The following is a 24507-nucleotide window of genomic DNA, read 5'->3' on the forward strand; positions in this document are numbered from 1 at the left end:
TTCAAGGCTTCTCCCCTTGCTGGTCCCCTGTCAACAAACCCAGGGAACCCCTCTCATCACCCTAAGGTGCCACAAATGGACAGGAAACAAGAGAGTTGTAGCACAGACAGTTATGACTCAAACGCTGATATAACCAAGTACCTCTTACCTCTATTGTTTCAAGGATCAAATTTTACCCTGGTCTCCCTTGAGCTCTTGATTAGATGAGATTTCTATTGAGCAAGTTTTAGTGGGTAAAAGTTTAAGGGAGGCAGTTCAAGACCTTATATTAGGTGTTACTGAGGGCTTCTTTTGGGTTTATTTCCTTGTTTTTTTGTACCCCTTACCCTAAAAAGACATGAAATGGAAGAAAGGAAATGTATAGATGTAAACGAAGGCATGGATGACCTTAGGACCACAGGGTCACTCATGTGTACCTTCTCCTTTTATTGTCCTAAATGGCCAGTCAGCCATCAAATCCCATCAATTCTACCTCCCCAGTATCTCTGTTACCTCCTCTCCAATTCCAGAGGTACTACCCTACTCTGGGTCCCCATTATCTCTGGCATCTACTTTTTCTTCTGATATATTGTTTTTGCAATAGCCTTTTAAGTAGTCTTTGCTCTCTTCCTTTCAATTCAGTTTTCACATGCCAGAGTCATCACTGAAATAATGCATAGCTCGATTATGTCAATTATCCATTCAAAAACTTTCAATGATTCTTCACTTACCATCAAATGATGTATAAAATCATGCAGTATCTCCACGCTACACCTCCTACTGTCCCTGTTCCTGTTCACTCGGTCCCACATACCTAGAATGGGCTCTCTATCTCGACTCCATTTCTACCTAACCCTAATTCCTTCACTGAAGGAAGGGAGGGACTTTGATGGAAGATGGTAAGAGAAGACTTAAGTGTCCTTGGTAAGGATAATAAGAGAATTATATGTAATTGTTAAGCTACTGTCATTGATCCTTGAAAGAATATAGAAAAAAGTTGAGTTGTCACAGAAGTTGAAAAGAGCTGACAGCACAACTTCTAAAACAGCACTGTCTGCAAAGCCAGTGAGTATGACTGATTCTTGACAAAATCTAGAATGTCTTACTAAAAGGGACAAATCACAAACATCTAGCAAAAGAAGCAGTGAGTGCTTGAACTCCACGGTACCTTGCATTACAGAATCTGAGCTAGAATGGTGGTCTGGACCTCAGTTGGGAGAGCCCTGTTTCTTTACAGCTGAAACAGAACCACTACCACCACCACTACCCTGGGGCCAAAGGCCAACGTCCCTTCTCTTCCTCTGAGTAGTGGTGGTGATGGTGGTGGTAAGAGTGGGGCTGCTGCAGGCAAGCGCTAATAAGGACCCCCACCTCTGCCTATGGACTGATTAGCCCACTTCTTTTCTCTTTATCCTGGGCTGAGGAAGAAGGGAGTAGAGGCTGTAGCTACAGAGTTTCAGAGTTTACAAAGCCTTTTCCTCATACCGTCTCTGGAAGATAGCAAAGCAGTATTATCCTTATTTGGCTCATTGTGTGAGAGTCATTTGCCCAAGGTCACACAACTAGAAACAACCAACCTGAGACTCAGGCCCAGGTCTGATCAGCCCACCCCAGGCCCTTTCTATTCTACCACTATGACCTGGAAGAACAAAGCACGCCTCCCCCCACTGCTCTATCCCTTTCTCCCACCCTCTGGCCAAAGGGGCTCCTACATGTGAGAGGCAAGCCTCGTGAGGGAGTTTCGGCCGCTGCCTCCCACCCCCAAGAGGAGGGCGTTCCCTAGCGACTGGCGTAGGATGCGGCTGATGCGACAGATGTGGCTCATGGCATCCATGAAGAGCACCAGCTTCATCTTGGCCGTGTTGATCTGGTTATAGTCTTCCATGTATTCTTCAATCACGTGCTGCATCTGGGGCCAGAACGGGCACAGGCAAGAGAGAAGTCACAAATCAGTCTTTCAGAACCCCTGTGCTACAGGGATGCCAGGGACGCCAGGTGGTGAAGGGAGTGGAAGTCACTCAGTCAGCCCAACACAAGCACACAGAGCAAGTCTGCACCAACCAACTCCTTGGTCTCAGAGGGTGGATGACAGAGGCCCAAGGTGGAGAGGGAACTTGACAAAGTCACAATGCTCCAAGTTTCCTGGCCCATCACTTAGGAGCTTCAGATAGACATGGAGCCAAGGTGAGTGGGAGTAGTTTAGACATTCTATGAAATAGTGTTAAATTTGCCTTAATGCAAAATGAAAAAAATAAACAAGCGAGCAAACAAAAAAGTCCCAGCACTGTCCTTAGTGACTGTCATCCTAATAAAGAACAAGAAAATTCTGGCTAGAGGTCTGACAGTATAGGGGGCAATGTACTGGCTGTGGCCTTGCTTCGAATTCTGGCTCTGCCACTTACTGCCTGTATGATCGTGGTAAGTCCTTTCCTTTCTCTGGGTTTCAGTTTTCCCCTCTCTGGAATGAGGGAGCTGAGTCAGAGCCCCTCGAGATCTAGGGCCTAGGGTCCTATAGCACAAGAAATGTAACAACCTTGGCACTCTAAGCATCACAGTCATGGTGGCAAGGAAGAGGGGGAGCAAGGGAGGAGAGCCTGAATCGGGGAAGAATTGACCCAGGCCTCCAAAGAGGGCGAAGCAACTCCAGGCCTTTCTAAGTCTGACCTTAGCTTCATACAGGACCTTCTAGTGTGGGATGCTGCTCCTTCCCAAAGGGGTTTTTGTTTTTAACCCTCCATGTAGCAAGATTAAGGGAAGCAGAAGGCCAGGGGAGATAAGGTGAGATTGGGTTCCCAAAAATCTGAGGCCAGCAATAAAAAGGTCCCTAACCCTTTCCCCCAGCTCATCAGAACCACAGAAAGAGGGCCTTCTGACTCAGCAGGGCCTGCTTTCCCACCCAGAGCATTACCTGGGCATTTCTCAAAACAGGAGCTCAGAGTCTCCTCCCGCTTCTTTTTTTTTTTTTTTGGAGGGGGGGAGGGCAGGGCAATTGGGGTTAAATGACTTGCCCAAGGTCACATGGCTAGTACGTGTGAGAAGTGTCTGAGGCCAGAATTGAACTCAGGTCCTCCTGACTCCAGGGCCAGTGCTCTATTTACTGTGCCACCTAGCCGTCCCCCTCCCACTTCTTATATGCCCTGGTAACCAAAAGATTTGGAAACCAACTCAGATGAAACAGGAGTCAGAACACTACTCTTTCCTACTCTCCTCCCCACATCTGCTCTGGACCCTCTTAGGAATGACAGAGAAGCTAGAGAAGCTAAGAGGCAAAGTACTCAGGGAAGGAAGCAGGCGATCTGACTCACTAGCTGGCCCTGAGCCTGCTTGCCTCTGCAGGACTCAGTCTGGCTCTCTATAGGACTGGGATGACACCACTAACACTACTAACTCAGGCATTACAGAATCACAGAATCCACTGCTAGAAGGGGTCTTGGAGAGCATCTGGTTGAACCTGACCAGGGATCTCCTCTATGATACCTCTGACAAGGCTGAGTGGGGGCGGGAGGGAGAAGACAGTGCCTACAGACACAAATGGAACCAGACCAGGTGGAGAGTCTACTGTTGGTGGGGGTGGAGTGAGGGTAGGACCCCTCCCCACAATCAGTTCAGCCAGCATTCAGGGCCCACTCTGGATAGGAGGAAAGCCCCACCCTGGGCCCTCCACCTACCTTCTCCTGGTCAGTGATCAGTTCATAGATCCTAGTGTCAGACCCCGGCATCATGAAATCTCCATACAGGATGGGCTGGTAGGGGCAAACCTCAGAGAAGGAGGTATTCCACAGCACCATCTTGCTTTCCATGAGTTTGTCAAACCAGTTCTGATCCTCATCATTAACTAGACGGTCCCGGAACACCCGACAGCTCTCATGGTACCATAATCTCAGCAGCTGGACTTTGTCCTGAGGAAGCAAACAGGAATAAGCTCAGAGCTTATGGACATTCTCCCACTCCCCTCTGACTGGCAAGGGAATTCTTTTCTTTAAGGAGAGGTCACCAGCCAGCTCATCCTGGGGCCAGAGACAAAACAAAGACCAAGGCAGAGCAAGACGGAAGAGAACACTAGCTTACATTTCTATGGCACTCAAAGGATTACTGAGCGCTCACTCCCCCCACAACGACCCTGGGAGGGAGAGAGTGAAAATAATATTATCCACCATTTTACATGTGAAGCTTCTGGGGTCCAAAGGGGGTCCAGAGACTGCCCAGGGTCACACAGCTAGTAAGTCAGAGGCCAGCTCTTGGGGGTTCAAGATTAGCGCTCTCTTCAGGGGTTTTGGACCCTGAAGGGCTTGGATCTTTGGGTTTTGGACCCCCATCTGGTTTTGCTGCATCTGCCATGGCTCCAGCTGGGCTCTGCTTCACCGTCTTCTGCCCCAGCATACTCCCTGATGCACACCAAGCTCACTCTCATCTCTGTGCTTTGCACATCCCCCCTTCTCCAAAAAGCCTCCCACTCCACTCTGTGACTCCAACCCTGAATTCTTCCTCTCATCTCCTAAAACACAATATCTAAAGCCTTTAGCTGGCCCTCATCACATACTGTCTACTACTGCAAATTCTCTTTTTAAGAGAATTATACCTCAATTATACCATGAGTCCCTTGAGGACAGGGGAATGTCTCCTTCTTGTGCTACATAGCCCAGCCAGGTACAAGGCTGTGCACACAGTAGGTGCTCAACAAATGTTTTTTTGATGGAGTAACTGAAAATTGGAGTTTTCCAATGGGTACTCAGGGATAGTCAATGTAGATCCAGGTGGGGCCAATTGTGTTGGAAATCTTACTTTCAATTCAGTTCAGTAAAAATTCCTGGATCCCAGTGTGCCCAGGGTCCTATATCAGCTGCTCAAGAGAGGCAGAGACATATATTTTTTGGATTTGTCCCTGCCCTCATGGAACTCAGATCATAACAGAGTAGAAGGCACAGATCAAGATGCCAGATAGGAGATGACCCCTGCCTAAGAAAAACTGGGACAAAGTGTCATGGGAGCTCCAAGGCAGACAGGTTTCTCAAGTTATTCAAACCTCTGCAGCATGAATTCCAGAGAAGAGGGAGAGCCCGGATGCACAGAGAACCAGAGAATCTAACTAATTTGTGTGACTCAGAGGATAGAGAAGTGGGGAGGCAGCAGAGAGAGGGAAGGATGCCCTCCAACTGGCCTTCTCTCTCCCTTCTCTCCTCTTTGGGGATTAGGTAGGATGCCCAAAGATCACAGGGAGGATGCTGAAAACACTTGGCCCAGCGCAGGGAGAAAATCAGAGAGGGTAACCAATGCCAGCCAGCTCTAAGCCTCTAGAGAAATGACCATCATAACTCTGTGCCTTTTTTGGCCTAATAATAATTTTCTTGCCACAGATCAGTTTCTAAGTCAGCTCTATCTTAGAGGATTTAAGTGGGAGAAATTATTATTAAATAACAAATAAAAGGGAGATCCTGGATTTTTCCTTTCCTATCTCCTTATTCTCTACTAGGTCAAGTCAGAATCTGAAGGACATTGCTGATAATGAGATTGGATTAACTTTCTCCTCAGTTTTGTTCAGACCCCACTTAAATGGGAAAGTTCATTGTGTTCTACTCAGGCTTGTGTGGGAGGTATATCTAGACTGCCCTAAGCTTGGGGGGTGGTCTAGGAGCAAGACTGATCAAAGTCATGTCCCCCAGCTCCTCATTAGAATGGGTCCACCTCTCTTTATATTATTATCATTAATTGTTAACCAATCAGAATTGATTGCTATCCTCAGGAACACCCACTCTTTTTAAAAAATTAATTTATTTTTAGTTTTTGACATTTGCTTTTGTAAGATTTTGAGTTCTAAAATCTCCCCCCCCCACTTCCTAAGACAGCACGCAACCTGATATAGGCTATACACATATGGTCATATTAAACATATTTCCACATTAATCATGTTGTAAAGAAGAATCAGAACCAAAGGGGAAAACCATGAGAAAGAAAACAAAAAACAACAAAAAAAGATAAAACAGTCTGCTTCAATCTGCATTCAGACTCCACAGTTCTCTCTCTGGATGTAGATAGCATTTTCCATCATGAGTCTTTTGGAATTGTCTTAGATCACTGCATAGCTCAGAAGAGTCAAGTCTAACAAAGTTGGTCATTGTGCAATATTGCTGTTATTATGTACAGGAGCACCTACTCTTTTAAGTGCACATAAGCATTGAGTGGGTTCCATGAGGGGTCTTTGGCATTCAAGAGTGCCACTGACCCCTTTTGTTATCTGCTGGCATAATTAATAAAATGATTACCCAGAAATGACATCGCTCAAACTTTTTATACATCACAGAAGAAAAAAAAAAGACTGAGTCAGGAAGGCTGTCCCTGTCGGCTACCGTCTCCTCTTGAGTAAACCCCTAAAGCTGCAGCGTGCAGCTACAGGGACATTGTGTCCTTTGACCTTGAAACTAAAACTAAGCATAAGGAAAAACACAGGCCTCAGCAAATTCAAACATTATCTCCTTCTTTGGCTTTATTACAAATTATCTTTTCTGTCATCCTTTCCTCCATGTCTAGTTGTAAACCAGCTATCAGTTGGAAGGACATCATAGGGGTGACCCGTGAACTGTGAGATTTGCTGATTTCCCCACTATTACATAGCTACTTGTTGTCTCCGTAGCCCAGTGCCTGACACACAGTTAGCACTAACTCAATGCTTGCGGAATGAACAATGTCACTACTTGAACAGGTTCAGGATTTTGCCTCTGTGATTACTCTCCCTCTGAGTGTGTGTGAGTGTGTCCATGGACCTCCTCTCAGAATCACGTTTTTAGAGGCATAAAATAAAATACAAAGGATTAGAAAGGAAACCGATTCTATAGAAATAAGTTACCAACAGATATTTAAATACCAAGTCACAGATGGCAGGGGAAGGACATCCACTGTGCCTTGGTGCCTATGGTTCACCTCCACCTCCCATTACTGGGCAGTCACCATTCTCTCAATCAGTCTTTCTGCGCTTAGCTAGGTTTGGTCCTTCTTGAGTAAGCACAGAATGGGCACAGAGACCACTGCTAAAGTTGGATTTGACATTCCAGGGCTTATGCTCTGCTAAGAGAGGCTTTGAAAACTCAGGGTCGCCTCCCCCTGGAGGAAGACTTGTGTGGAGGCAGGAACCAAGATGAGCCAGGAAACGACATTTTTTCATCATCTTCCTTGGCGCATGAGGTGTCTGCTGATAATGTGAAAGAGAAACTAGTATAACCTCCTGACTTTATAGATAAGGAAACTGGTACACAAAGAAAACAGAGACTTACTTGTGGTTATAGCAAATCAGTGGCAGAGCTGAGACTCAAACCCAGGCCACCGAAGCTCTCCATTAGGGCACACTGCATGGCCCCTAAGACCATTTATTCTTTTTGCTTTTTGGAGGGCAGTTGGGGTTAAGTAACTTGGCCAAGGTTACACGGCTAGTTTTTTTGTGTGGGTGTTAAGTGTTTGAAGCCGGAACCGAACTCAGGTCCTCCTGACTCTGGGGTCGGCGCTTTACTCACTGCGCCACCTAGCTGCCCCCCCCCAAGGCCATTTAACTTACTTCATTTAATTTATTTAATGAAAAGTAATAATTTATTTTAAAGATTTAGCTATCTGCTAATTCCCTTCCATTTTTTCCTTCTAGAATTCCTGCAAACATTTAAGGGGAATTAAAAGTATGATGTGACTCTATTGGGCAGGGAAGAAGCTGCTTCAGCACAGGGGTCCTCACCTTGATCTTGGAGGGCTCAGCCATGAGCATGCCCTGGAAGACTTTGGAGAGGTCCCTCAGGTTAAAAGTGTAGTGGCACTTGGCTGGAGTGGGCAGGAGCTGAGATGTGATGGTGGCATATACCTGGATGGTGGCTGAGACAAGGGGCTCATTCAAGTCTTCCACTTCAGGGGCTCCCGCTATTAGGGAGAGAAGAGCACAAGGTGGTCAGGGAGGACCTGGACTGACAAAGGCCCTCTCACTGTTATGAAGAGAGGAGGCCCTGGCCATTTTTCACTATGAAGACTTCTTTTACTGACATTCAGGGCCCTCCAAAATCCCATGCCTCTTATTTTTCTAGTCCTTACTTTCTTTCATCTACTCTCCATACAACACAGACAATACAACTAAAAACACATTTTGCTTTCCTGCCTTAGTGTCTTTACTTTCATAGTTCATTACACCTGGAATATCTGACCCCCTACCTCCCTTCCTCCTGAAACTTCCTCTGACTTCTGGGATACTGCCTGCTCCTGGTTTTCCTTAGACTCATCTGACCATTCTTGCTCAGTCTCTTTTACTGGACCATCATCCACAACCTATCCATCAAGCACAGGTGTCCAAATCCCCAAGGTTCTGTCGTGGGCCTTCTCTTTGCTCCCTACCCTATTTCTCTGATCTTATCAACTCCTGTTGAGTTCCATTATCATCTCTACACAGATGACCCCCAAATCCATATTCTAGCCTCTATCTCTCTCCAGAACTCTAATCCCATAATGCCAACTGCCTACTAGGTCTCTCTACCCAAAATGTCCCATTGGTACTTAACGTGTCCAAAACAGAACTCACCATCTTCCCCACCTCCCAAACCTAGCCTTCTCTAAAATGCCCTTTCTACTGAGCCCATCACCCCATTTGGAGCCACCCTTATTCCTTTCCACTCTGCCCTCTGGACATCCTTGGCACATACAAAGGGCTTAACAAATTCTAGCGGACTGACTGGCCACCTTTACAACCACCCACATTCACAATCTTGATGCTAAGTCTTATCAACACCTCATGTATCCTCAAAAAAAGACTGACAAAAGCCCAGAAGAGTTGAACACAACACTGGTCCCCTCCCCTTCTCTAGCTCTTACTCTGGGAACAGAAATCCACTGCTTCTGAAAAAGGCATGGCAGTAACTGACCCATGGTCATACTTGTTGACCTTTGGGACTAAAACTCCTTTCCTTGGTTTCCACACCACTACACATACTATTTCTACCTCTTAGAATGTAAGTTCCTCGACGGCAAGGGCTATATTTATGTGTAGCCTTTATGCATGGTCTCTAATCCTCCTTTGTATTTGTATCTACAGTGGCCAACACAGAGACCGGCATATAGAAGGTGCTAAAAAATGTTTGTTGTTGTTGTTTTTTTTATTTCATTCATTCATTCATTCATTCATTCATAGGGTCCTCTATTGTTTAGACCTCTACTTACGCACAGGGTCTCTGTAACTCTTCTCTCCAAGGAGTCCAGCTATAAAACAGAGTGAGGAAACTTTTCAATCACGGGTCTCAAGGTTACTGGCTATCTCAACTAGTATGAAGAATGCATTTCCAAACTCGATAGGAATAAGCATATGTGTGCGTAAGTATGTCTATGCATAAATATGTCTACTTATCTCCCACACCAGAATCTACTGCCGCTCTAGGCAGTCATTCAGACCTACTCCATTCAGAGGCCAGTAGCCCCTCAGGAACTGAACTGGGAGGGAATCCTCAGGTTTCAAGCATCACCAGCTTTTGAATGTTTGATTATGAAAGACAAACAAGAAGAGTGAGGCATTCCCCGGCCACTTCCCAAAGCCTACTTGTAAGATTGGGGCCACTATTAATAAAACTCATAAGAAGGCATCAGTTGATTAATATCTTTTATTTCTTCTGGTTTTCTTTTATTCTGGAAGTGTAATAGTCTTTCAACCTGCTTTTAATTTTTACCTCCAAATGCTCAGCCTCCCTCATAGGCGAATGCCCACTGGAGTTTGAGGGAAGCCATGAGCTAGGTTCGTTCCCTCATTCTGTCACAACTGACCATCCTACCTTCTCTAGGACATGGGTGGAAAGGGAAAATTTGGTCTTGGGGCCTCTGTCCCAGATACTCACCCATCCAGCTTCCTAGAATGGTGGAAAAGATGCGCTTCTTGCTCAACTCATCCATCTCAATGAAGGAGAGGTAATTGAAATGGTGGCTAAAACGGGGAGTGATGGCGTTCCGGCCCCCACCAGGTGGTCCCATGGCACAGACAAAATTAATGTCCACCAGGTTCTTGAACATACCTACAGAGCATCATGAGGAGTCAGAGACAAAGGAAAAGCCACCGTGGAATTCCAAAGGGCTGGGTCTTCCAACTGACCTCATATGATCAAGAAAAGGGTGGCCACATACCAATTATCTTCCTGTCATACCAGCCCCGATGGTCCATCCACTGGCGCAAGAGTTCAATGGGAGGCTGGGCTCCATAGGTCTCCAGAGCAGGCATATTCAAGTCATCAATGAAAAATATGAAGTAGCGGCCCAAGGGGGGCCCAAAGACCCCCTTTCTCCTGTAGAGAGGAAGGTTTTCTATGAGGAAGATTCCAGGTGAAGACCCGTAGGGTCCACCTGGGACCAATTCAACAAGTATGCAACTAGTCCTGACTGTTCTTCTATATACCCAGGAGGGTTAGAAAAGATTCTCAGTCACTAACAAGAAAGCATCTGTTCAGTAAAATCTTTTATTTCTTTTTGTTTTGCTTTTTCAGTCCAGACCTATGATTTTATCAGTGTGGAGAATTGCCACTAAGGAAACTCCCATTGTCAAAGATCAACAAATGCCCTGTATCCTCTCAGGGAGTTGCCTCAGGGCTCAGTCACTTGGCCAGTCTGTGTCTGAGGCAGAGGCCGGCTCTTTAGCCACTGGTCTTCTGTGTGAAGCCCTCCTTGGCCAACTCAGCCCATCCTTACCTCTCCCCTCTCTGAACAACCAAAGCACTAATTCTGTCTCTAGGACCACCTTGTCCACTCATTTATTCAACAACTATTTATGGGGCTGGAGCCGGGGTCCTCTGAACTCCAAATCTCCTTCTCTTCTCCATTCTACTACATCATACCCTGTCCCCTCTACCCCTCAGTTCCTCTGAAGGCAGGGACCAGATCTCATGCTCAGAAGAGTAAGTGGAATGAGGAAAGAGCCCTAGATCTGCCCTCAACAGGTCTGAATTCATGGTATGGTCTTGCCAAGATCATGGCCAAGTCAGTTCACTGGTCTGGGCTTCAGTTCCCTCCCTCTTATATAAAATAGAAATACTCATGTTTGAATAATTTATCACATAGGAGAGCTGAGCTGTGAGATGAATTGATGTATATAAGGTACTTTTTAAAAGCATCGTGTATTATAATTGCATATCTGTATCAGCCATAGCACTTAACACTGGGTCTGGCACACAGCATGTGTTCCATAAATAATTGCTGAATAAATGAATGAATGAACCAACACTATGACTAGCTAAAATCTAAATAGCAACTAACAGCTGTCCTTCAGGAGACTCAGCTCTAGCCTAGTGAGAAGAAGGAATCCTGCAATAACTTTGCTTCACTATCCCAGGACCTGATGCTCTGGGTATAAACGGACAGTGAACTTGGGGAAACTCATGCCACTGCCTATCATTTTATAGAAGAATTTCTGTGCACTGCCCTATGAAATAGAATAGCAACTGGATTTTTTAAAAGCTGTACGATGAAATCTTAAGGGTTGTAGGAGAAACAAAGAGGCCAGAGCAAAAAAAGGAATTTTGCCTTTTATCCAACTTGCTGTCGATGAGGTCTTGGGTCTGATTGGCTGAGGTCCGGGCTGAAAATGTCATAAAGTGGGTGATGTATTCCAAAGGCAAGTTCTTGAGGAGCTTGTCAAAAATGGTGATTGTCTTTCCTGTGCCTGTGGGCCCAATGCACAGGACCTAGGAGAGGAGTAAAGAAATCAGGCAGGGGGTGGCTAGATGGCACAGTGAATAGAGCACTAGCCCTGGAGTCAGGAGGACCTGAGTTCAAATTCGACCTCAGACATTTTACACAAAAACTAGCCGTGTGACCTTGGGCAAGTCACTTAACCCCAATTGCTCTCCGGGAAGGAAGGAAGGAAGGAAGGAAGGAAGGAAGGAGGAAGGAAGAGAAAGAAAAGAAATCGGGCAGAACTGGACCTCCAAAGCCAGGCCTCAGAGAGCCAGTATTCAGAGAAAGAATAGGTAAAGCCTGGAGATGATGATTCTTACCCCTATTTCTAGAAGAAATGAGCAGTTTGGGGACTTACAGGTTTCTTATTGATGAGGAGCATCCCGAGGAGGAAAGACATCTGGACAGTGTCCATTGTGGGCACAATGATGTTGGAGTAGCTGGTATCAGGAACCATGGTAAAGGGTGCTGATATATCCATCCACTTCACCCAGCTCACCTAGAAGACACAGGCTGCTTCAGACACTAGACCTGGCCAGCTAGAACTTCTTTCTATAGCAGAGATATCTGAACCTGGAATAATGGCACCTCAAACTTGGATGTTTCCCAAGCACAGGACCCCTAAGGACTAAGATGGGTAGCTAATCAACTGCCTGATGGAAAAAAGGCTTGGGGAGCTATGGGGCATGAATACTATGCAATGCTCACAAGCCCATTCTATGCCAAGCTTAGGATACAACTTTTAGAAGGTGGCTCCGAGGGTTGGGACAGAGCAGCAGGGGGGTGGGGGACACAGACTTGGCTAAGCTATAGCTGAATGGCCATGACCCTAGCAAGGACTGAAAAGATGTGGAAGATATGATTTCAAATTCTCCTGCAATACAGCTGGTCCATGGACCTTCATTCTGAGGGAGGGGCCTCTGGGTCTAAGGGGAACAGCACACATTGTAACCTTTCAACTAAGAAGTCTATGAGGTAATCCCAAACAGGAGATAATCTGAAGGTCTTTGCCATTTGGCTATGGACTATATTCTGACTATTCAGTAGCTCCTCTATAGAGTAACTCTGGGAGAACATGGACAAGAATTTTACAAGATGGGAAGAAAGGCTGGGGTATGATCTGCACTGATGGATGTAATACTTACATCATGGGATCCCAGAACTACTGACAAAGTCCAAGAATTTTAGCATTCAAAAGGACTGCCAGTCAGGCTGGGACATTCTAGGACATTCTTGACCAAAGGCCACCCAACCCTGGTTTGAACATCTCCAGTGGTAAGGAGACCACCACCTCATTGAAATAGCTCATTTCACTGTTGCACATGCCTGTTTTAACATTTTTCCTAATTTGGAGCTGAAATTTGCCTCCCTGATGCTTCTATCCAGTTCTTCCCTCTGGGGCCTAGCAGAACACACTCAATCCTGCTTCCTCCTTATACTCCGAAACTTCAGATACCTAAAAGCAGCAACCCTCTCTCCCCAATCTTCCCTTTTTGTGGCTCACCTTCCCCAGGGGGCTTGCCTTCTTAGAGATGTCAGGCTTGGTTTGTTTGTTACTTAAATGGGTGTGTGCACTGTAAGTACATCTGCAGTTTTAGGAGCGCTGATAGGAAAAAGCAAGGCCTAAGGACCCACACAGTAGAAAAACTGAATGTAGCCATGGTCTACTAGTTACCCCAAATCTTGAGTCTTAGTCAACGAGGGTTTTTCTCTGGGCCTAACTAGGAACTAAAGCTGCCTAGCCCCTGAGCCGGGTATGGCAGCATCAAATACCAAACAGACATCAATGTGAATTTAAAAGGGGTGCACATGCTTTCCTTGATGCCTCTCTCACTTCCATCCCTTGAGGTTTTGCCCCTGATTTAGCCTCTCAGGCTGAGAAGGAAAAAAGCCATCACCTGTTTGTTTTCATCTTCCTCCTCCTCAAAATCCTCCAAGCTACTGATGCCACAGTCATCTAGACGGTAATCAAACACCAAGCCATCTTCCGGAAAGAGCAAACCTATCTAGGGAGAAAAGATATGGCACAAAACTTTGGCCCTTGGTCTCCTTCCTGACCAATTGCCACTGAGGGGTAGGTAATCCCAAGAGCACTGGGAATAGCAACATCCAGTCCTGGAAACCCTGGGATTGAGGTCACTCCCACCCCCATCCCTGTCCAATCTGGCCCACTGGCTCTGGCTCCATGCGGTCATCCATGTGAAGATCAACCCTTGAGGAGAACAGACTTGAATTCTCCTGCAATGTTAATGGGATGTAAGATCTTCCCTGCCCATAAATAGGCCTCACATGGAGCCCATTAGGGGAGGCTTGCTTGTAGGAAGGCTTTCACATTTTTTGCTAATTTCTAATTAGGCACTAAGTCATGAGGGTTGTGATGCCTTCTGACTCTGAGAAGTATACATATATACTCTGAGTTGGTATTTTACTTTGGGGGCTCACTTATGAGAAGGATCTTGTGATTCCCTGGTCAAGATTCTGAGTGGCTGTATGTTCAGAGCTCCCCAACTGCTCAGATGTAAAGGCTCTCTCGATCCAGGGATGTATGTAAAGTGTATAGTTGATTCAGACAGTCACAGCCCTGTCTGTTGGTCTTTATTTCTTTGCTTGCATTTTCTCTGTACTTTTTCTGTTTGTATTTTCTCTGACATTCAGGGTGCTGACTTTTTCCCTGAACTAGTGAATGTCATTTAAAAGATTGCTGACCTCTTAAAACGGCTATCTTTCCTAGTAAAGCAGATCTAAGAACCTGTGCTAGCAGCCATCCTGGGGATGCCAGCGTGGTTGCCACTGCATCTCCCCACAACCAATACCAGTCACTGACAATAGCCACAGATGTGCAGGTGAGCCCAAGAGCCTGGGGAGCAGCAACATTCTCCAGCCCCCCTGGACCTGCTTCCATCTCAGTCCCCACAACCACTGTCCTTATGGAGATGTGATCTGGCAATTGTTTTGGCCTGGGCTGTAGCCCCCACAGCTACTGAAGGACCCAAAAGAAAGCTCTCATCACCAAAGTCCTTGGCCTGTCAAGTGGCTCAACATCAGAAACAGTCATGGTTTTATCAGTGGAAATAAGATTAGAAAATTATATCATCATCTGTTTCAACCCTGCTTCCTACCGTGTTTCCCCGATAATAAGACCTATCCCAAAAATAAGCCCTCCCCTTACTGTGTAAGATTCCTCTAAAATAAGCCCTCCCCTGAAAATAAGCCCTATTGAGATTGCTACTGTAGTGAAGGTGATTCCCTGCGCTACACGCTACATTACGGTACCCTCTGTATGCACCGTCCCCCCCGCCCCGTGAAACGCACGCCGCGCTCCGAGCTGCATCCAATCAGAGCTGCAGCAGTGAGCGCGTCATCCTGTTCTTCCCCAGTGATTTGCTTATTGAATAAAGGTACATTTTTTTGTTCACATTTACCTATTTATTAAAATTGCTGTCAATGTTCATTAAAATAAGCCCTCCCCTGAAAATAAGCCCTCTGGTGTTTTTCTGTCCAAAAAAATAATAAGACAGTGTCTTATTATCGGGGAAACACGGTAAGTGACCACAGCTAGATCCTCCTTTGTAGCTTATCTTCCCCTAACAGAACATGAGCTCCAAGAGAGCAGGAATTCTCTCATTTTTCTCTTTATCCCTGGCATTCAGCAAAGCATTTGGCACAAAGCAAATGCCTGATGAATGCTTTTTATTCATTCGTTCTTTGTCTGTGTGTGTGCGTGTGTGAATGCCTGGTTGGGGTGGGGCACCAGGGGACTCTTCTTCCCTTACTGCTCACCTCCTCCATCTTCATCTTCGTCCTGAGCCATGCACTGAAGGCCTTGCGGCTATTGGCATCTCCTGTGGCTCCCACACTCCATATCAGGGAGAAGATGAACCAAGGTTCCACCAGCTCCGGGATTCGAATCAGCTTCTCGTGGGGGAATTTCTTGACACCCTGAGGAGGTAGGAAAGGCAAGATGCTTAGGATGTTAACAGACCTACAGCTCAGGATGTAAACCACACAGACACAACATACAATGCGTATGTGACCCCACAGAGTGACACATACATAACTCAGACTGGGGCACAAACTATGAAGACAAAATAAGGCAAAGTCCTTATCCTCAGTCAACTCCAATATTCAGTTTACTTACTGGTTTTCCAGATTTATTCTGCCACTAATTTATAGTGTAACCTTGTGACAATCCCTTTATCTTCTGCAAAATAATTCTATTATTCCCAAGGTTCCTCCTCCCTCTGACTCTAGGTACAAATTCCAATCTTGCATGTCCTACAAGGTATGGATATGAAATGATCACTTCCTAACCATGGCCAAGGTCCATACGTAGTGAAAAAAAAAGATCCTTAAAATGTGTGTATCTAAGTATATCCCTATATAACTAAGGCATGAACAATGAGAATATAATTGTAAGGTTTATACATTTTAATGGCTCTAATAGGCAAAAATTAATTGTCATGCTGACTAAACCAATGGCATGCCAAGGGAGGCATAAATATTTGAATTCAGCTTGGGGAAGGTTAAAAGGCAGAGTCTGAAAAACTGGGGATCAAAGGACAGATTGATTAGATACTAGATCTCTGGAGACAGGACACTTTTAGGAGAGGGTCCAGATCAAGGAAGCATTCTGACCCTGAATAGCAGCTATGAGCTCTGGAAAGGGAAAGGCTCAGAGTGACTCTGGGAGTGGGGGCTCATGGAATTCTGCAGGATATTGGGATGAAGGCTCCCAGCAACCTAGCTTGCCTTCAAGCTTAAGACCAAGAGGTACACTATGGAAAGAACTAGACTTTGGTGACCAGCAGAAAGCTCCAGTTTGGGCTGAGGATAGAAACATGAAGGAATACAGATAGAAGGTGACCATTATACTCAATTGTGTCAAGTCATACCAGGTAACCAGAATGTTGGAGATGTATGCACCTGGAAGTATTTAAAGTGCCCCTGATAAGATTTCTTATGGAAGTAAAATAGTTTCTGCCCCCTCGTGGACTGGGTATGGGCTGTTTGAGTGAAATTTTTGAGAAGAAATACTAGAAGAAAGAAAAGAAGAGGAAAGGATATGACCCCACTCTTAATTTTTTTTTATCCCGAACTTAAACATTAAAAAAAGGCCATTTCCATACAAATAACACAACAAAAAAGTTCTACATGAAATGGTGAATCTCCATTGTATGATGCTTGGTTTGATAGATATAGATAGATAGATAGATAGATAGATAGATAGATAGATAGATAGATAGATAGATAGGTAGATACACAGACAGACAGACAGATAGATATGTATATCTATATAGATAGATAGGTATAGATACAGATACATAATCGTACACATTATTTTCAAAACTCTCTTGCTTGTCTGTTTTCCTTTTGGTCTTCTTTAGTTCATTTTAAAAAATGTTACAATGACCAAAGGAAAGGAAGAGGAAAAACCAAACTTGTGATGAATAACCACAGTTGAGCAAAACTAATGCACATAGTAAGTAGCATGTCCACATGTGTGTCTTTGCCCCTCATGTCCATCCCCTCTCTGCCAGGAGGTGGGTAACAGGCTTCATCATCAGTTCTCTGGAAACATGGTTGGTCACTGCATTGATCAGAGCTCTTAAGTCATCCAAAGTTGTTTTTTCTTATGATGTTGCTGGACTGGTACAAATTGTTCTGGTTCTGCTCACTTCATACCATTTTTCTGCAATCATCTCTTTCTTCATTTCTTATGCTACAAGGATATTTCATTACCTTCATATGCTACAATTTGTTCAGTCATTCCCCAAATGTATAAAAGGCAATTTAAGCTATCTCCTTAGGTTCTGATTCTTTTCCCTTTCCCCCCCACCCCAACCTTTAATTCTGCCTTTGGGATCAGCAAGTTTGTTCTGCTTGTAACCATTCCCTTCTCAGGTGTTATCTTCTCTCCTAAATCCTGCTCCCTTTCCCCACTTGTTGCACTGTTAAATTTGATGTAATTCTATTCCAAACTGTTTTTATGCATACTCAACCTACCTTTGTCCATCTCAGATAAGAAGTGAGGTCAATACAATGCCCATTCCTTCCATCCCTTCCACTATACTTGCATATTCATTTTATGAACCCTAATTATGAGAAATCACAAGCTTTCCCCACCTTCTTTCTACAGTGGTATACTCTTCCTTGTACCCACCCTTCTTTTTATACTCTTAAGATGCTCAGAACAGAACCAATCTATCCCTGTTTTCCTCCTTCACTCACCCTTAAAGACATTAAGACTCTGAAGAGACTTTTGTTTCTTCTCTCCCTAGTAGAATGTTAGCACTATATCATCATACAGCTCCCTTGCAACTGCTTGAATTAATTTATCTTTCCAGGTTTCTCTGGCCTCATGTTTGTATTTGAGTTGCTACCCAGGTCTTTCTATCAGAAATACTGATATTGAAACATCTGTCTGAAAATGCCAAGGATACTTTCTATCTTTCTATTTTTACTTTGCCCTAGGAGGCAGATTCATTTCTTCTTATTATTTATTGAAATATAGTGTATAGGTTTCTTTTTTAAAATTCATAGTTTTTAGGGACTCTGGTGATACTTAAATTAGCTCTCCTTGATTTATTTTCCAAACCAGTTGTTTTTTATGTCCAATATTTTCTTCCATTTTTCCAGTCTTTAGATTTTGTTCTCATCTTTCTTGCTGTCTCATGTAGTCATTAATTTCTGTTTGGTCTATTCCAGTTCTCAGGGATTCCATTTCTTGGGTAAGGTTTACAACTTTTCTATTCTAAGCTACCTATTCTCCTTCCAATTGGGGTTTTTTCTTTTCTTTTGAGGTTATAGGTTAAGGACCATAACCTTTACTTTTCATCTCTGTGCCCTTTTTCTATAGAGTCATGAACAACAACATGCAAACCTGTTCACCAAGACGGTGAAGAAAAGCCAGGAAGCTGCATGAGCTCTCCCTAGGTTCCCTCAGAAACAATGTTAAATAAAGCCTCTAAATGGATTCTGGAGCAACAGAATCCACAAAAAGATTACAGCTTAAGATAAGTTAGAAGGACTTTAGGAAAGGTCTGTCTCATCTGGGGAAAAAGGGAGCACAGACCAGTGCAGATGGTGACCAGGCAAGCCAGTAGGAGGCTCTCAGCCACAGCACAGCTCAGCAACTAAGGCCCCTTGGTCCTGGGTCAGCAGGCCAGTGGCACAGCAGATCAGCTATGAGGCTTCTAGCCCCAGTACAGAAGGCATATTGCCAGCCCTGGAACCCCCAGCACAACAGGAATGACTAGGCTGAGCTACCCCAGTATAGTGGGCAAGCTGCTAGCACCTGAGATCCCGGTGCAGAAATCCAGTGACCAGGCCCCTGGCCCCCAGTGCAAGAAGCTTGGGACAGTGGCCCCTATGCTCCAGGAGTGTAATGTAATGCCAAGCAAAGGCAACTTCCCAAGGTTCAAAATACCAGCATAGGTGCTCTCCATTTTATTCAGTGACCAACCAAGAACAGAGAAGATAAAAACATGACATCATTCCAAAATACAGCATTTACTAAGTGTGATTAAATAATCTCCAAGGACTACCCCACCCCAGGACCTTCCAATCATTCAATCAATTACAAAGTCTCTGTTCTAAATACTTCTCCACCCCTAGGCTATACCTTAATTAAGTCCACCACAAAGCCCCTCTTCTCAAATGGAGATTAGTTTCCAAACATAAGGTCAAAAGTTCCCCACCCCTGGATCACAATTGAATCTACCCCAGAGTTACATCAAGTTTAAACACAGCACTTAATACCCAAATGGAGGTCTTTTCTTCATCTTGACACTAGGCAAGTTCTCAGCAATCTTAGTTCCTGGGGAGACAAGGCTTAGCAAGGCCATAAGATACATTGCCAGTCCCTTCATGAATTCATCCTCTGTCTGTAGAACAGTCCTAGAACCCCTGAACACATTAGCAAAGCCCTCTCCCAGGATTTCTGTAAACATACAACAAGAAAATCCTTCTTCAGGGCTTCTGAACCAACAGAAAGGCTCCCAGACCCCTGCAACAACAGCACTGTCCTTCACCAGTGGACAGTATTCACTCTCTGTCTGCAGGACAGTCTCAGGGCTTCTTAACCAAAAGCCAGGTTCCAGGACTTCTTCAACAAAAGGACTGTCTTTCACCAGTGGACAAATCTGGTAAAATAACATCAACACAGACAGACAAAGTACCAGCAAAACAGCCATGTCTCCTCAGTCCTTGGCAGCTCAGGGGGCAGGTCTCAAAAGTCCAAGGCAATTCAAAGCGGCCACCAGCAATTCTCTTAGCCTCTCTCTCTCCACGAAGTGCTGCTTCCAAAAAAAATCTTCCGCCTCTCTCTTATCTCTCCAAATCTACGTCACCAGCTCCTCCCAGTTCAGGACTTTCTTTTCACATCAAAAAGTCCATCCCACAGGTGGGATTAACAAGCTCTGGGTTTTAACACAATCAATTTGAAAACCAAGCCAATACAGGGGAATCTTTAATTGCCATTACTATCACAAGGAGCAGAGCTCAACTTTAAAAGTCATGAAACAGGTTAAAAATTAGCAAAAAAAAAAAATTAGGAAAGAGCCCTGAAAAAAGCTACTATAGCAATAGAGAAGATCAAAACATGAATTCAGAAGAGGGCAACAGTGTCAAAATGCCTACATGCAAAGCCTCAAAGGGAAATACGAATTAGTCTCAAGCCAAAAGAGCCTTCTTGGAAGAGCTCAAAAAGGATTTTAAAAAATCAAATAAGAGAGGTAGATGAAAAACTGGGAAAAGAAATGAGAGCTATGCAAGAGACAGTCAACAGAAGGAAGATTGTGGAAAGATGGCAGAGTAGGTCAGAAAATTCCAAGCTCTCAAGATTTTTCCCCACAAAAGAGTTAAAATAGCACCTTAGGGTGAACAAAGTACAAATGGAGAGAAATAAGAACAGGGGCACAACTGAGGTCTTCCTGGGACAGTTTGAGATCAGAAGAATAATCCCAGGACTAGGTTTGGTCCTTGTGAAGAGTAAACACTTCCAGGCTAGGTTCCATTTTAACAACAAGCCTTAAGTCTCAAGATTGGTTTGAGAGGCTACCACAGCCCCAACCACAGGAACGTTTTACCCCCAGACAGTGAGGAGAGTTGGGTGTTTGAGCCCAGGAAGACTGAGGAAACCTCTGCTGATAAGGAATGCCAAGCCCAGCTATGCTGTGAAGAGCAGTGGGGGCAAGAAGGAACCAGCACACACCTGGTGAGTACAGAAGCAGTGGGGCAGAAAGCCAGAGTGCCTGGCTGTGGCCACTTACAGGAGGTTGGAGGTTTGGCTTTGGCTCCAGGCTAAAGGGGAGAACTGAAGATCTGGAGCAAAAGGCACCATTTCCCATAGCCCAGCGCTAGAGGTGATTACGAAATTTAAGTTATTAAGACAAAAAAAAAATGCACAGGCAATGGAGAAAGAATCCAACCACAGAAACCTATTATGGGAATAGAGACGACCAGGGTTTATCTTCAGAGGAGGATATTGAAGCAAAGAAACCACCAAAGAGTAATGTCAAATGGTCACTTGCCCAAAAAGAATTCACAGAAGATCTGTAAAAAAACTTTAAAAAAGCAAATGACAGAGGGGGTGGCTAGGTGGTACAGTGAATAGAGCACGGGCCCCAGAGTCAGGAGGACCTGAGTTAAGTTTGGGCTCAGACACTTAACACAAAAACTAGCTGTGTGACCTTGGGCAAGTCACTTAACCCCAATTGCCCTCCCCCCCCAAAAAAAGCAAATGACAAAGATGGAGGTAAAACTAAAAAAAGAAAAAAAAAGGATGAAAGGAAAGTCAACCAATTAGAAAAGGATATACAGAATCTTAAGGAAGGAAATGACACCTTTAAAATTAAAATTGGGCAAAGTGAAGCCAGTGAAATTATAGGAGATCAAAAAATAATTCAACGAAGTATGAAAAATAAAAAACTAGAAGAAAAGGTGAAACATCTTATAAGAAAAACAACAGATTTGGAGAATAGATCAAGAAGAGAAGATATAAAAATAATTGAACTAACTGAAAGTTATGATCAAAAAAAGAATCTTGATACAATAATACAAGAAATAATTAAAGAAAACTGTCCTGAAGTATTAGAACAAGTGGCAAAAGTAGAAATAGAAAAAAATCCATCGATCACCAATTAAAAGTGATCCTATGAGGAAAACTCATAGGAATATCATAGTCAAATTTCGAAATCCCCAGGTCAAGGATGAAATATTAAAAGCATCAAGATTAAAACAATTTAAATATCACAATTAGAATTACATGAGACCTAGCAGCAGAGACATTAAAAGGACCGCAAGTCTGGGACCACAACATATCCAAGAGCAAAAGAACTGGGACTCTGGCTGAAAATATCATAGTATTATCCTGAATGAAAAAAAGCAGACATTTGATAAACTCTTAGACTTTCAAGACTTTGTTTAAAAAAATCCTGAACTTGGGGCGGCCAGGTGGCGCAGTGAATAAGAGCGCCGGCCCTGGTGTTGGGAGACCTGGGATCGGTTCCAGCCTCAGATACTTGGCACCCACACAAAATAACTGGCTGTGTAACCTTGAGCAAGTTACTTAACCCCAATTGCTTTAAAAAAAATCCTGAACTTAATGGAAGATTCAACATACAAGAACCAAGAGAAATATAAGGCATATACCAAAGACTGATTATAAGGGATTCATAAGGACAGACTGTTTACTTTTTTGTGTGTGGTGGGGGGGGAAGCAAGGCAATTGGGGTTAAGTGACTTGCCCATGGTCACACAGCTAGCAAGTGTGTCAAGTGTCTGAGATAAAATTTGAACACAGGTCCTCCTGACTCCAGGGCTGATACCCTTATTCACTGAGCCATCTAGCTGCCCCTGTTTACGTTTTTATATATGTAAAATGTATATCTAAGATTCTTATTATTAATTGGGTAACTCATAAGAAAGATTGGAGGAGGGTAGGCAAGTACCCAAGGTAGTGGGTGGAAGTAGAGGAGGCAGGAGGGATAGGAAACAAGAGATATTCACAAACAAAAACAAAGATCAAGAGTAGAATATGTTTGGGAAACTGTGACTATATAAACCTGAATATGATATGAATTCAAAAAGTGAAACCATTTAGGAACAGTTAAAAAGAATAATTATTTTACACAAATGAGGTCCAAGAGGAAGAATAGATACAGAGGAAGATGGGGGAGGAGAGCTGGTAGTTCTAGTAACCTACTTTCATTAGGAATGGGTTTAAGCGAGAACAATACATATATATTTAGAAGAGTATAAAAGTCTTCTAAATTCAGAAGAAATAAAACAGTAGGATCATAGAGATGTAATGGTAATAGCAATTTGATCTTCCCTGCCCCTTAATAAGCCTAAGGGAATTTGAAGACCTTCCCTGCTTTGAAGATATACCCTGCCCCCTAATAGGCTGAATGTGATCACATGGAGCCTGTGGTGGGAGGAGTTTGCTGAAGAGTGGAATAGAGCCCACAGGAAGCTGAGAGTCTGAGCAGTTAGACATGGTAGGAGGAGAGGATGCATCTGAGGTAGACAGCTAGGCTTGTGAGGAAATGTTGGTGTTTGCCACCTGCTGTGACAGCTAGGCTTATGTTGGGGAAGGCTACAGGATGCTGTGGCTCTCTATGCTGTTATGCTTTATTAACTTCTTTGCTATTATGATGGAATAGGCTTACCGGTTTGGGGATTTGGTTTCCTGGTCTCTGAATAAATGTTTTGTTTTTGTCTTCTCTATGGAGAGTCTGTTATATCTTGTGATTGTGCATTCTGCAGGTATATTTATAGTGACCATTGGTGCTGTAAATATTGCATTGGCACTACAAGGGAGGGGGGAGAGGACAAGGGAGGGATCTTTAGAGGGTAGGCTGAGAGAATAGGTAAAAGTGGGGTGGGAATGGGAGGAAAGGGGAAGAACCCTTGGAGGGGGGTAGGCAAGTAACAGGAGGGCAAGGTAGTGGGTAGAAGTAGAGGAGGCAGGAGGGATAGGAAACAAGACATATGCACAAACATAAAAACAAAGATCAGGAGTAGAATACGTTTGGGAAACTATGAGTCTGTATATGTATATATATATATATATATGTATGTGTGTGTGTATTTATAGCTATAGAGAAACATATCTAAACTATATTGTAGCTTTATTAGGGGGATGAGGGGAGGGAAAAAAGAACAAAGTAAAAAAGTGCAGAGCAGAGAACAAAAGAAAAATTACAAGGAAGCAAAGACAGACAATTCTCACCACAACGTGTATTATTTATCATACAAGCTTTCTTGAAATGAAAATTTGTTACATACTTTGAATCCCCTCTCATATTCTGCTGTGCACATGCCATGCTTTTTCTTTCTTTGTATTTAAGTTAGGATATTTAAGTTTATGATGTGTTTTTCTTTCTTTTTTCTATTTTGTATTCATGTTCTAGCCCTTGAGTCTAAAATAAAAATAAATAAATAAAATTTTTAAAGAGAGTCAGCTTGGAAAAGAAAGAACAAAAATTAACTGAAGAAAACAATTCCTCAAAACACAGAATTGGCCAAATTGGGGGGGAGGGGGACACTGAAGAAAACAATTCCTTAAAAAATAGAATTGGCCAAATGAAAAAGGAGATATAAAAGCTAACTGAAGAAAATAAATCCTTAAAAATTAGAATTGGGCAAGTAGAAGCTAATAATTCTATGAGACATCAAGAATCAGTCAAACAAAATCAAAAGATGAAAAAGTAGAAGGAAATGTAAAATACTTCATTGGAAAAATAGCTGACCTAGAAAAATAGGTCCAGGAGAGATAATTTGAGAATTATTAGACTACCTGAAAGATATGATTTTTAAAAAGGGCCTGGGCATCATCTTTCAAGAAATCATCAAGGAAAA

The 24507-nt window shown here is 43.7% G+C and overlaps 1 protein-coding gene across 1 annotated transcript in view; it reads right to left on the minus strand.

Annotated features, from left to right (window-relative positions):
• Nucleotides 1-24507, minus strand: part of DNAH1 (dynein axonemal heavy chain 1) — a 171052-nt gene that overhangs the window by 43881 nt on the left and 102664 nt on the right. The window contains exons 40-49 of the mRNA XM_069095561.1: nt 15427-15585; nt 13545-13652; nt 12005-12145; nt 11494-11654; nt 10105-10262; nt 9822-9995; nt 9157-9195; nt 7694-7872; nt 3648-3878; nt 1692-1888 (exon numbers count right to left, since the gene is read on the minus strand). Coding sequence (XP_068951662.1) covers nt 1692-1888; nt 3648-3878; nt 7694-7872; nt 9157-9195; nt 9822-9995; nt 10105-10262; nt 11494-11654; nt 12005-12145; nt 13545-13652; nt 15427-15585 — 1547 coding nt within the window. The remainder of the gene's footprint in view (nt 1-1691; nt 1889-3647; nt 3879-7693; nt 7873-9156; nt 9196-9821; nt 9996-10104; nt 10263-11493; nt 11655-12004; nt 12146-13544; nt 13653-15426; nt 15586-24507) is intronic.

Source organism: Petaurus breviceps, unplaced genomic scaffold (assembly GCF_028583685.1).
Source record: "Petaurus breviceps papuanus isolate PSGF00001 unplaced genomic scaffold, PetGlider_PUasm1.0 227, whole genome shotgun sequence".
NCBI classification, from domain to species: Eukaryota; Metazoa; Chordata; class Mammalia; order Diprotodontia; family Petauridae; genus Petaurus; species Petaurus breviceps.